Source organism: Pezoporus flaviventris, unplaced genomic scaffold (assembly GCF_033815535.1).
Source record: "Pezoporus flaviventris isolate CSIRO_AGI_PZ_B2104156 unplaced genomic scaffold, CSIRO_AGI_Pfla_v1 ptg000083l, whole genome shotgun sequence".
NCBI lineage: Eukaryota > Metazoa > Chordata > Aves > Psittaciformes > Psittacidae > Pezoporus > Pezoporus flaviventris.
The window spans coordinates 7,148,770-7,162,998 of NW_026892631.1; the positions used below are offsets into that span (position 1 = coordinate 7,148,770).

Consider the following 14,229-nt stretch of genomic DNA (forward strand, 5'->3'; position numbering starts at 1 on the left):
TTAGCCCCACTGGAGGAGCACCGGCACATGGAAATCTGCTTGTTCTGAACAATGAAGGCGCTCGTATGGTAGGAAGTAACTGAGAAAGGTGAGGGCCATGCTTTTTTTCCAGAGGTAATGGCTGAAGTCTGTCAGACCTTGAGTAGGAAGAAGCCTCCAAAGTAAGCGAGTAAAGGGCTGGGTGAGTCCTGGCCGTGTACCTCACAAAACTGAGCAGACCTGTATCAATGACTTGCTTTTTTCTTCTGAAATCTCCAGCTCAAAGCGTAACCTGCAGGGGATACTTCTGGTATCGTGGAGAGCAGTGAACAACCAAAGGCGGCACACGCCATCCAGACAGATCAGAGGCTGGAAGGCAAGCAATTCTGTCATCCCCAAGCATTCATAAATCGGTTTAAATGCAGTATGGATTTCTCTTTCTCCCCGCTCCCATGAGGGCCAGAAACCTTTTAATGCTGAAATAATTACAGACTGTAACAAAATGGGGCTTCAAAATAAAGCAAATAGACTTAATGCCAAATAAAATTGTACTGACAGATCTGGGTTAACTCAGCACAATGCTTACAAGCACCTCTGAAGAGGACTGTACTGAACTTAGAAGCAGATTTTCTATTATCAACGTGAAACCAGTACCTAGATACCCAATTTAAACCTGGGTTGTTGAACTGTAAAGAAGTCATACTGGAGGAATTAACAAACACAGTTGTCCTCTACAGCATACACGTGCTCTGCTTCCCTTATTCTAAGTTGTGTTGGGGTGGTTTAGTTTTTTTTCTCCTTTTTGCTCATTTTGTGAAGGCTTTTAGCTACTTAGCCGCAGTGATGATCAATGAAGGAGGCCAACCCTTAAAGTGGTTAGCTGATGATGGATGATGCAGGTAGTGAGAGGCCATTAGGATTTTGGTGAAAGGGAGAACATAGTATGGATGTAAGAAAAAAAAATGAACAAAGTGTAGAATTAAAAAGCGTATAATTAAATGTGGGGGTTTCTTTTTGGTAGTAGAACAAAAATAACTCTTTTGAGCTTTATAGCCCCTTTAAATGTGCGTAAAGAATTTTACTAAATGGAATGTTCAGTACTTACTTAGAAAAACACATACACACAAAAAAGGACTAATCCCAGTATAAAGCAGTTTAGAATGTAAGTTTAACTAGAAATTGTTTTATGAAAGATAGGGACTGTTTTCTCCAGATTTTCCTGAACTTAAAATTATCTAGAATATTTCGGTCTGTACATAATTAAGCTGATGAATAAATCCCATTAAAGTCAAAGAAGTTCCTGGTGTGATTAAAGAAGATACATCCTATAATTCTATTTGGAGTTTAGATCCAAAAGCATAACTCCATCCCCATTCCACAGTACATTAAGGCAACTTTAGATACTTGTTTAAATCAATAGGATTAGATGTTTGCTTGAAGTTACCCATGAAATTAAATGCCATGCTAAATAGGAAAGTACTTATGTAATGGCTTAGCTTTGACTGAAATTCTGTTAATTTTTATCTAGGACTGTTTTTAAGGACCTGAAATAGGTTCATTTTTTCCATACATTTTTTAAACCATCTTCTAGACAAAAAAAACTATTTTCAATTTTAACTTTTCATCCCATCCATTCCCTTACCTTCTGCCACCCTCTTCCCAGCAGAAAATAAAGGGGAAATAAAAAAAAAAAAAAAAAAAGTGGTGGAAAAGGAAGGGAATTCTGTTTGCATTCATAGGGGGAGGGGAGGATCAAGTTTTAATTTCTTGATTAAAAAAAAAAAAAACACCAAAATTTCAAATGAGGCAAATCTATATGAAATCAAACAATCATAGAATCATAGAATAGTTAGGGCTGGAAAGGCTCTTAAGATCATCTAGTTCCAACCCCCAGTGCGTGAATGTAATTCATACTTTTCTAACTGGGCCAGTTGAACACAAGACTTGTAGACAGTTTTCACTTAAGGCATTAAGAGCTCTGAGGTCACTTTTTCCTGACATGGATGTCTGTAACTTCATACCAATTTTCCATGTTTTTTTTTTCCCCACTGCTTTAAGATGAACAGGTACTCCAGATCTAAGAGCAAGAGAAGAAACAAGCCAGCATTTGTATTAAGAAACATTTTTATTAACAAAACAGTAAATTCCACTTGCTTAGCATTTCCAATAATGAATAAATTGGCCTTGCAACAAATAAAAAAATCGTAAATATCTATCACAGAAAGCACTATAAGGTTAGGGGCATTGGGCCTCTCATCGATGTCTTAGGGTTGAAAGTTTCACATGTTATTTAGTGTTTTGTTAAAAAAGGCAACACAATACAGTCATAGAAATGAAGCCATCTCAGTCAGACAAATTAGGTTATTATAGAGAAAGGATCCAATTTTATGTTAGGTAGTCGGTCTATGTCTGCTTGTTTGTTCGTTGTTGCTGCTGTTTTTAAACAAAAAGGAATTTTAAATCCATTTGCTGGCACTTCTGATACATCCATATTTGTTTTTTGTTAATTTATGAAATTAAAGAGGAAAAAGGAGAACCTTCAGAAACAGTGTTAAAATTGTGTTTGCTTATTACAGTAGTAGCAGATCTTTTTTTCCTTGATGTATGGATTTAGTTAAAGATTAATCTACCAAACTGCCTGTAAGTTGACCTGACCATGCTGTTTCATTAATGCAATCAATACCAAGCAGAAAATACCATCTGATCTCGCCCAAACCATATTCCGTCATGTCCAGTCTCCTGTCATCAGATTATTCTTGTTCTTCTACATATCTTCAAGCACTTAAATCTGAACACCACCTGGCTTTCAACAACTTCTTTCCCCCCTCCAGCTGAAGTCTCTTGCTTCCAGCAGTGAGCTCCAGTATCCCTGACCCTGCCATTCCCTGAGTACAGCTGTCTTCTAAAGGTGGGAGAAATTATGAATGCCACAGGTGAACAACAACCTAAGAAATGAACATCGGATGGATTTGGTGAACCTGTTTTCATGTAAATGCTAATGAGAAGAAAAAAACTGTTTTACAAATGCAACATGACACACCTCGATGTGGTTGGCAACCTTCAAGAGAGGTGCTTTCATGTCAGCTACATGTATTTTTAAAGTGCTCTGACTCCCAGATAGATAGCTGTACCAGTTTCCAGACTTTTCATCAACTACAGTGAGTAACACACAAGAGAATGTTCTGTGTCTGCTTTTTAAAGCTACTTTTAAATTCCTCCTTCCTGTCTGTAAAGTGTGAACATCTATGTCCCTCCCAAGAGGCCTTCAATGATCCGGTTGATTTCTGTTGAACTACCCTCTTTCTCTCTAATGTATTTCCTTTGAACTTCCATGTAAATAAGATGTTACGTTATGATTTATTGCTGTGAACCTAATGAAATAATAGTAGAAAAAAAACCCTTAACATGTAAATTACAGCATTATATTTACTATGTTTAACTAAATTTCATTAATATTTTATATATGTGAGAAAAGCTATGTGTTACTTTAAAACACGATGAACTTGTATTTCTCTGGTTATGATGTCTTGCAATACTACACTGTCAACTTAGCTAAAAATACTTCTTCATGTGTCAAAATGCCCATCACTGAAAAATACTATCGTGCACCTCGAGATTATTTCCTTTTTGGAGAAGGGGGTAAATTCTGCAGTAGAATCAGCCTGGATAATAAAAATGGGTCATTTTAGATCTTTTAGCACCCAATGCTGTAATAGCTGTCGTTCATATAACTGAATACCAGATAAACACTATATGATACTTCCTAAGATTCTCAAGAAACTCATCATTCTCATAATTTCTTAAGAACAAGGTTTCTGTAAGGCAAACCATGCTCTCCAATAGTGAAGCTTTGACTGGAAGCCAAAGGCCTAAATACTTAGGTAATTAATGAATGTGTATTTCTAGGAAAATTGGCCATTCTGATCAACTTCATTGATGCATATCAGGAACAAGAGAGGGGGATAGGAGGGAGAAGACAAATTACAGTAGAGATATATTTTTGCTTTCTAGTCCACTTCTTTCATACAAACTACCAAAACTTAATTGCAACAGAATAGAGGCTGTACAGGTAAGAAAAAAATTAGCTGACTCTTATATACATTCATACACACCCCCCTTTAGTATAACCACTACACTGTAAATCAAAAAAGAAAGGAAAAAGAAAACCAAAAAAGAAGAAAGGGGAAGAAGTCTGGGACAATTTATAATGGCTGCAAAATAACTGAATTATGTCTGTTGCTCCAGATGTCATAAAACTCTCTATACCTAGCAACACTTATAACATTGAGTTTACCAAAAATGGCTGAAGAGCAGATATAGTTTGCATTTTCTATACAACAGGCTATAAAACATCACTTATCACAGTCCAGAAAGCACATATAGATGTGTTTTTATATAAACATATGTAATAACATATTAAGCGTGCATGAAAATTTCCCAATGATTGCATCTATGCCCTCTTGGTTTTTTCCCTTTTTTTTTTAATGATTTTTTTTTTGTTTTGTGGAAATGTGCCTTATATTCCAGATTTTTCTTTTTGTTTTTGAAAATAAGGCCTCCGTACTACTTTTCCTCACAACCAGAAAGGGGCTTTTTGAAAGTATTTCTACGTAAGTCTTCAGAAAAGCCAGCACTTTGTCTCAAATGCAAGTTTCCAATCACTGCTTCACTGCACCAGACGGCAAACTCTTTATGTTTGCTTGTTGAGTCACCATATATAATGACAGTCTTCTCTGACAATAAGACTAACTTACTTCTCAAGAAAGCGCTAGCACTTTGGCTAAATCCAGAATCATAGGTAGCTTCTTTTTTCTTTTTTTTTTTCCTGTTTTGTGTTTTTTAATTTGATTTGTTTCATATTGTGCCTTGATGTTGTAGTAATACTCCTTGCTTTATGAATGCGTGGTGTCATCATTGTCTTTCAGAAATGTTCCAGCAACATAAAGACAGGTAGAGTAAATGAAAACACTGTGGATGTTAGGGAATTTATCAGCTCCTGTTTCTGAAAAACAAGAGCATGAAATGCTTGTTTTTAAAAACAGTCTTTCCTTTCTGATTGCATTCCCTGTCTTTGTTTGTTTGTTTGTTTTTGAATGTGCTTCATAAAAAGTAAAGTAAATAAGTTTGTATTATGTCTCAGATAAAATGAAGACTATTTCTATACAAGCGTTCTTTTAGATGTTGAGATCAGACATAGTACTCCTTATCCTTATTTTTCTTGTTTTTGTTGGAACTTTTAGCGCTGTTGGGCTGTTTTTCCTTGATCACAGCCCCATTGGATTGTGCTGAGTTACTGATGTAGTTTCGACTCTCATCTACGTGATACGATCCTTCGTCTCGATTCCTGTACTTGTACATAGCATACAGGAGGATGAGGATACACAGCGCCGCCGCTGCCACGATCCCAACTACCATGCCTGTTGTGCTGCTGGATTCACGGATCACCTCGGAAGAGCCAGGGTACTCTCTTCCTCCTCCTGCCCTGGTAGGATTTGCTGTAGGTAGATAATGAAATAAGGGAGAGGTTATTATTGAGTGTGCACATTGTGGAATTAGTCATAACTGCCTGTTACAAACATGCATCTTTCTAATGCACTCACTGGGTCAGGACTGCCCATCAATGTACCCTACGCTACCAGTCCAAAAACATTTTGGTTTGCAGCCCATTCCATTTTCACATCTGCCAGCACAAGTCAACAGGTGTTTAAACAAGGAGAATGACAACCAGGAAAATCTCACTCTAGCCTTCAAAAGTATAATTTCTTCAAATGTGGTATGAAACAAAGAATGCCTAAATAATCTGAAACAACAGGCGTGCCACAATTTAAATGCCAGCATACAAACATCTGGGAGGAAAGGATCTCACTTCCCTATTCCCTCCCTTCTTCCTTCTCTCCTTCTGTAAAGAACAAAACGTGACGCTATAGTACTTATCAAGAAGACAGTGATGACAACACAGATTACTCAACAGAATGGGGGGGGTGAAAAATTCTACCTAACAGTAAATGATAGCAGCCAATAAATTGGCTACAAGTAAAGTATTCTCAGCTCTCCTTTGCACACTTCCCTCAGCAAACTTCTCAATTTCTCCTTTCCTTCTCGTATTTCTTCCTTTTTCTCCAAATTAATTATATTTATTTTTATTACATTGTGAGAGCTATCCAACTGTACCTTCTCTTTCCTAATTCACAGACTGCTTCTTGAATGTGGCTATGTTTCAGAGCATTCTTGACTCAACTTTTCCCATTCCATGTTTTCATCATTGATGTCAATACCAAACATTCCTTCAATCAATGCTTTATGCCCAGAAAAAAATCTCTCAAATTGCAAAGAGCAAAGGCCCAGTCTTCTAAGAGCCCATCTCTCAGACCAGACTCTGGTCTTTTCGGTTGTGAAATGAACTGAACTGACCTACACATCAGACTGGAAAGTCTTCTTGACAGGAAATATTGTGTTGTCTGGCACATTTTGTCCCCTTGCACAGCCATGTGGAATGAAAGACTAATTCCAGGAGGGATTTCTAGGTTAAATGCTCACAGCACACACAGTGCCTATACATTTTGCATGATCTCCTTTCTTCACTGCATTTTGGAGAAGAAGATCTTTTGAGACAGATCTTTGTACAGAATCACTCTTGGTGGCAATAGCTGAGAAGGATCTTCTTGTGTAAATTAGCAAGTGTGATGGACAAAAATGAAGTGACCTGGGTCAATTCAATATTCCATTGATTAGAGCAGCATTTCTCAGCTCCTAAGAAGCTGTGTACCCTCAGCACTGCCATCCTTGGCTGAGCTCAGGAGCAAGAAAAGAGCAGCGAGTAAACCAGGCTTTCCCTCTGAGCAGTGCAGAAGACTCATTAATCATCAAGGCTGGCTTATAGAAACCACATTTTAAATCATTATGCACAGCTAAAAATGCAGTCAGTGAACTATAAGTGTTAATTGAGAGTATTAGTAAACACTTAGTTTTACAATATATTCATGATGTTAGCTTTGTCAGGCCTTGCCTACAACTAGCATTTGATTAAAGTGTACTAGAGAAGTGTCTTGCTCAAGGTGTACCAAAGCACTCTATGTTCCACAGTCACTTTTTTTGTACTGTAAAGACATAATAGGAAGATGATGATCTTAAGGATGCTATATTAAAGGTAATGTCACTCAAACTATCAGCACTGGTTAAAAAAATTGCAACAGGTTTGGACAATCAGAAGCAGCCACCAGCTCCAGACATCTGCAACTGGCCTATGAATAATGAAACACAGCAAAAAGGCCAGAAACCCCCAAAAGCACTAAGTTCACTCCACACCTTGGTGCTATTCATCATTTATTTATTGGTTATTTGTGTTCTTACTGTTGAAACACCATTTCCTGGCAGTTATCCCACATAGGCTTAAAGAAGATGACATTTAATTTGGCTGAAAGAACAGAGGTACCACTTAAGAAAACTGTTATTTGTGTCAAATAGTATTTAAACTTCCTTTTTTCCCCTTCCCCTCTGAACATTCTTAGTTGTTACGAGTTGGTACAACTGGTGTTTTCCATGACTACGCAAGAGATCCTGAAGTTGCGTTTCAGAAGGCTCTAAGGTATCTGCTCATTTCAGTGTCGATGCCAAGCTACTGAGAAACGTTTTCTGCCTCAAAAGTAGTCAGTGAGTGGTTTAGATCCTGTTTCTTCATTGTAGCTATTGTGGAAAATGAAAATTCTTTTACACATGGGGTGTCATTTCACAAGAGACAATGCGCTGCTGCAGAACAAAGACTCCTGAGTATTTCCATAGTGAATGAAAATGAGACAAAGTCTTATCTTACTGTATGTGATTTCAGGAAATTAATTTCTGTCTGAGAACTAGTGCAAGTAACTGAATAAACTCTGTCTACACCTGATGGACTGACAGCTGCTCTTTCTCTTGAAAATAAAGACATTTGGGCCAAATGCCATCAACTAACTTTAGAATTAATGCCTACTAAATGACACTTAACAGCTTGCTCAGAGGAAAACATTCTTCCAACACTGCAACCTAAAAAACCATGTAAGGAATATTTTTCAATGTTACCTAAACTCCTGTCTTTCACCTGATGGCATCCTTTTATTTTTAAGAATGTTTTCACAATTATCTCATTTATCCCATCTGTCTGAGGAATATTCAACCACTACATTAATGTTATTTAAACTTACGACGTTTTCAAAGCATCTGTTGTTACATTTGGTTGGTCTTCTGTATACGCAGCAGTTCAGCAAGGGAAGTTACTTCTTGCTATTTTTCTTCCATTTACATTAAAATAAGCTTTTAACCTAGCAGGGCCTCTCAAGACAAAGGAAGGAGGAGGAAATAAAGTTTTACAAAGCACATGGTTTGTCTGTGAACATTTTAGGTAGGAAAGGCTAATGGAGCACATGCTAAAGCAAGTGTCCTATTCTGAGACAGGGAGGAAAAGGCCACTGGGAAAAGGCCTGCCTACACTTTTAGGATCTATGTAAATCAGTAATCCCCATCTATAATACTGATGAAACAGCTGCCTTCTATTTAAGTAGGGCCCTTATCTGACTAAGACTCCAGTACTGAAGGGGAATTAACCTGTTTGTTTTTTTTTTTTTCTTCTCCTCTGCAAGACAGGAATCATTGCAAGGGGCAACACTTGATTGCAAGTGAAGATTAAAAGGCTACAGAAATCTTGCTCTTTGCTTCCCAGCTCATGTGATGAAGTTTCCTTCCCAGCATCTTAACAGCTGAACCAGGCAGAGTCACTGTCACCTGGCACAGCAGCAGAGGCACATCTACGGATAACTTTGCTACTCGATTGCAGTCTCTGTTAGCATCTGCAGCATCAAAAAGACACTAACTTCATCCCAGATAGTTTCTTACTGTAAATGAAGAGGTGAATGTTTAGATTAAATGTCATAAAAATGACCCCAATTTTTAAGACTAAAAAGCCGATCTAAAAAAACCATCCTGAGACATCTATAGTAAGTTGAGGATGGTTTGATTGGGAACAAGAAAAAAATCATGAAGACTGTAGTTATGCTCAGACCATGCCGTAACACTGAGAGGAATAAAAGCCATCTTGTGGTGCAATGATCCCCTCTTAAAACAACCTCTCTGATGCTCAACTCTTCCTCTCAACAGTACACAAGCAGCTGTTTTGGACTGTGTCAAAGACCAGCTTAGAAGAGACTGATTTTTAAAACCCTCTTCTAGCACTTATGAAAAACTTTGCATGAAATAACAGCAACTGAGCACAGTTTTACATTGTGTAATAATGGATTAGAAAGTTATTATTCTTGACTGTATTTCTAAGTGGTTTAAAATGTAGAGGGTAAAATCTGACTGTTTGCAGTGCCCAGTTTTCATTAATACTGTGAGAAGAAAATTGGAATTGCAGGCTCCCATGGTGTTTGTGAATTGAAATTAGCAGACTTAAAAACAAAACAAAAAACCCAACAAAAGGACCCCAAACCTGTTTTCTTTACATTTATGACTTCCCACAAACTGTGAATAGGAAATTACTCTTAAGACAAGAATGTTTAACTACTGCATTTGCAATGAGGCATAAAGGCAATTATTTACAGGACATATTAATTTTCACTCTGTATGCTATCATTTTAGACCTGTTTGTGGTTGACTTTCTGTAGCTTTGTTGGATTCTGGTGAACTGGTTTCTGAGTTCACTGCATTTTCAGTGTCTCATTACAATGAATATGTCTGAAAACCAAATCTCAGTGCTTCCTCTGCTAAACAGGTGGCATAGATGCAGCCCAACTGAAAAACCAGGATGAGGATCTTCTGTCAACCTGTGCAAGAGGCTAAGCTCAGACCCACCTGGGTCTGAACACAGGGGTATCTCAGCCTATTTCTTTCCTAACTGGCCTCAAGTGGCTTTCGAGGGGAGGCAAGAACTGTCTCCCCAGGGGACGTCCAGCAATGACTGAGCTGCCATGGGAGGGAAGGAGCATGACGTGGTTCCACATGCAGCACCTACAGCTCAGTGACAAACTTTCATTAGACTTGTAACAGTCTATATCCAAACCCATGATCTAATCCATGTGGATGAACTACCACAAAACTAACTGCATTGCCAAACACACACCCTATGCTCCACGATCATAATGTCATCATGATTCAAAGAGAATGGGAGCTGAGCCTGTCCAACCTAGCCTTGAACACTGCCAGGGATGGGACAGCCACAGCTTCTCTGGGCAACCTGTGCCGGTGCTTCATTTCAAATGTGTTTAAGAGAAAATTATCTGTTCTTTACCTCCTATAAATTGAAATTTCAGAGGTTCTCAGAAGGAAAGCTAGAATGCATTAAAATACTTCTAAAGGAATGTTAACTAACGTAGCCAGTCATAAAAATAGCCTCTCAGTGAAACACCATCCACAGCTAGAACGGTTGTTTTGCTAAGAAGCTAGACGTCTCTGCACAGAATAGAGTGCTTGTTTCCAAGTGCAATCATCTGCCATATATTGACTTCAAATCATTTGCAAATCCTACCAACTCCTTAGGACTGCCGGTTTTGCAAGTAACATTTTTCTTCTCCTGTGATTGAGAGGTGGAAGGGTTGGTGACTCAATCTTGTTTAAAATGCCAACACAAATCTAGCGGGAGATATAGGTCAGTTGGTAACACAGTGCCAATTGATAGAGCGTATCAAATCAATGGGTTCTGTAAGTTAACATGCTCTGCAGAGTTGAGGGGAGTATTTCACACAGTTTAATGAGAAGCTTTTGTGAAAACAATTTCCACAAAACTAAATTTAATTTTAGCCCAAATGGGAAATGTAAACCAATATATCCCTTAATGTTTTTAGCAGTCTTCATCACTGTGCTCTTATCCTTTTTATCAGTATATTTTTCACATTTTCAGTTATATTCCTCTGAATATGGATCCTTTCTCCTTTTACCTGTTCAGCTGTCCTACCTCTCCCCGCTTCTACATTTGTCATTCATTCACCTTTGCACCTCTGCTTCTTTCTTTTCTGCATGAAGTAATTTATTACAAAGGAATTTTTACTATGAGGGTGGTGCCCAGAGAAGCTGTGGCTGCCCCATCCCTGGCAGTGCTCAAGGCCAGGATGGATCGGGCTTGGAGCAACCTGGATTAGTGGAAGGTGTCCGTGGCACCTGGGCCAGGGGATTGGAAGTGGATGAGCTTTAAGGACTCTTCCAACCCAAACCATTCCATGATACTATGAAGTAATTTATCCCAGTTTTGTGCATGTTCTGGGAAATTGCTGGTAATTTGTTACTTTGCTTCAGAACTTTTGACTGATCAGCAGAGTCAGTGGGTAGTCTAGATTTTAAACTGAAGTAATCCTAACTGGGAAAAAGATTAAATGCTTTGGCCAATACGACAGCATAAGAATGGCAAACCACAAATATTACACTATTGATAGCATGTCTTCAAGCTAGAGCTAAGCTGCTCTAATCATTAGGAACCAGTTCAGACAACTAAACCAGTATCTTTTGCTCAGTTGCCTGCAGCTCTAGCTCCCTGAAGACTCAGATGAACACCAGTGTTACGGCAAGAAAAGGGGAGGGACACTGAAAACATAAATTTTTGGTGGCAGCTAACTATAAGACTGGCTTCATTGTATGAAAAACTTAGTGACAGTGACATTTTGGACCCCACTGAACTTGGCAAAAGTTTTGCCACTGAGCTTTGCAGGACCAAGGTTTATTGCTTGCTATTTTTATCATTATAATCTAATTTTAACCAAAAAAAAAAAACCAAAAAACCCCAAACCACCTAATCTAGGAACCAGTTTTCTGCAAGAGAAAACCAAAATGTATTTGTGGAGAATGAGGAATCTGGTGTTTTGGCCTGCAGAGCAAAAAATGATTCTTACTCATGAAATAAGCTGGAGGTGTAGACACCCACATTCATCTTTGCAACAGCGGGTGATTCCCTGACTGTCTTCCTTCACTGAGCAGCTACAACATGAAGAGATAAATGTCTGTGCCTCAGACGTTATATATATGACTCGAATGCTGGAGCTGAAAGCACACTGCATTCACGTTGCTCTAAATACTGTCATCAAGTCAGATCCATTACTGACAAAGTCAATAATGTGCCCAGGAAAAGAAGGGGCCAGGCTTTCAAGATACACAGAATACAGATGCACACACCCTGGATATGTGACCACTACTAATACCAAACTACACCCACTAAAAAAGGCTCAACTACAGCTTGCAGCTACAGTTACACTCAGCCTGAATTGTATTAGAGCCAAGACCATATATGCTTCACAGGGGGTGGAAGAGAAAAATTAGTGTACTTTAGGATTTATATAAGTTACACTTGATGTGATTAATGTTTTTTTTTTTCTCATGATAACAAAATTATTAAGACTGCCCTGTTTTTCTTTGCTTCTCTCATACTCTGTAACAGAATCCTGGTGTCTCTGATGTTAGAACCAGGAAAAAAGTCTGAGATATCCATAAAGCTTTGTCTTATTTTTGAATATTATTCTTATGTTCTCGCTGCTTTCATCTTTCATTTATCCCTTTTCTGTAACTTTTCAAAGGGTATGTTCACAACATGTGCTGTATCTAGATATCAGAATCAACTGTTTATACCAGCTCATATTTAAAGGAAGTCCCAAATCTAGACCACAGCTCCTAACCTCAGGGGAAGTGCTGGTTTTGAAACCAATGGACCAGAATAGCATGTCAACACAGCAGAACAAGGTTTAATTCAGGTCTTTATATAGTCAGGAGGACATAGCCTAAGGTTAGACTATTTCAGGTACATGCATCCTCATTCATTATAGGTTATTTGTGCCTTGAATTTTCCCTGCTTCCATTTATGAGCAATATCCTTGGAGAATACCTAGTTCTCAAACTTGTCAGCTTTCCACTGCCACTTTACAGGCTGTCAAATGACTAGTCACGCACTGAAAAAACTCCAGTATTTCCACCATGGTTTAAATTGGGCGGTAGCAAGCAGCTGAAAGTTAGCAGCAATGGTTTTAGTACTAGTTATGCAAGAGGTAATGAAAATTCACACTGTACTAATCACTAGAATACACCAGCAAGAAGTTTACTATTTGTCCTTATCTCCTTTGTGTGGCGGTGGGGGGAGCAACCCTGTTCACTACCAACATGGTCATTAGTTGATTTAAGTGGGTATATTAGTTGATATATACTGCAGCCAGCATACACCAACTACTTTGTAACACCATTTTAATTGAACTATTGGGTGTTGCAGATGCTTAGGTAGAAGCAGAAGTTTTTTTGCACACCTCTAACTCCCCCGTTTGAATGAATGAAAACTGAGCTGCTGAAGACTGCTGGAAGAAACAGTGCTTTGTGTCATATAATTCCAAGAGACAAAGCGCTGGCCTCTGCCCTGTGTCCTGCATGCAGTGCAGCCAGCTTCCCACCTCTTATAACTGTATTTGAGGTGGCTGCCTCAGATTTCCATCCTTCTGTCTGGTCCTTCCTCCAAACAGTAGCAGAGGTTAAAGCAAACCACTGCCAGTGGTTGAAAAATGCAGAAGGTAAGTAAATTAGTAATTGTAAAACTGAGGTTTTCAGACACAGTTAAGTAATTTGCTGCCTTGAGTGAGGCTTTTGACTGATTAAATAAGGAATTTTGGAGAGGCAGAGAGGATTTGCTTGCACAGTGGTGAACTAAATAGCTGACTGAATCTGGAGATACATAGAATCCTATAGAATTTTAAGGACCTGATTTAACATCACATTGTTCAGATTTGGTCTGACCAAGCCTTGGTATAGAAGTTGAGCAATATAATGTAAATTCAGGCCTGTATTTCGCCTATAAACGTTTTCATACCTTTACAAAGTATTGTCTGTCTTCTACCATGTCCATAAAAATAAGGATGATAAACAGTCCTGAAGAAAACATGGGGTTTTTACCACAAAAAGAGGAAATTCAATGCATATGCATTACAAAGTGACAAGAAATAGTTTTAGTATTGCATTACAGTAAGCAAGAAAATATATGAACTAGATGTAGCAGTTCAAACCAGAATGAAGTGCAGCTCAAGGAACACAGTGGGCTTGCATTAATCAAGGCACCAAATAGCACATTGTCTAATTTCAAAGTAGAACAACTCATTTATTTACACCAGTAATCTATGTACAGTCTGGATTCTAAGTGTACGCTTGATTCAAAAGACCCATTTTTAGGATTACACCCTTTAACATAGGATTTTTAAGCATACTGCCATGAAAATTAAGGGAACCTGTTCCAGATTCAGTCAGCTATTTACTTCACCATTGTGCAAG

The 14,229-nt window shown here is 38.4% G+C and overlaps 1 protein-coding gene across 29 annotated transcripts in view; it reads right to left on the bottom strand.

Moving 5' to 3' along the window:
* Positions 1-2,085: 2,085 nt before the first annotated feature.
* Positions 2,086-14,229, bottom strand: part of NRXN1 (neurexin 1) — a 680,000-nt gene continuing 667,856 nt past the window's right edge. For all 29 annotated transcript variants that reach the window (XM_061475305.1, XM_061475304.1, XM_061475274.1 and 26 more), the window contains one exon: positions 2,086-5,474. In XM_061475305.1, the coding sequence (XP_061331289.1) occupies positions 5,167-5,474 (308 nt within the window). In that variant the 3' untranslated portion in view covers positions 2,086-5,166. The remainder of the gene's footprint in view (positions 5,475-14,229) is intronic.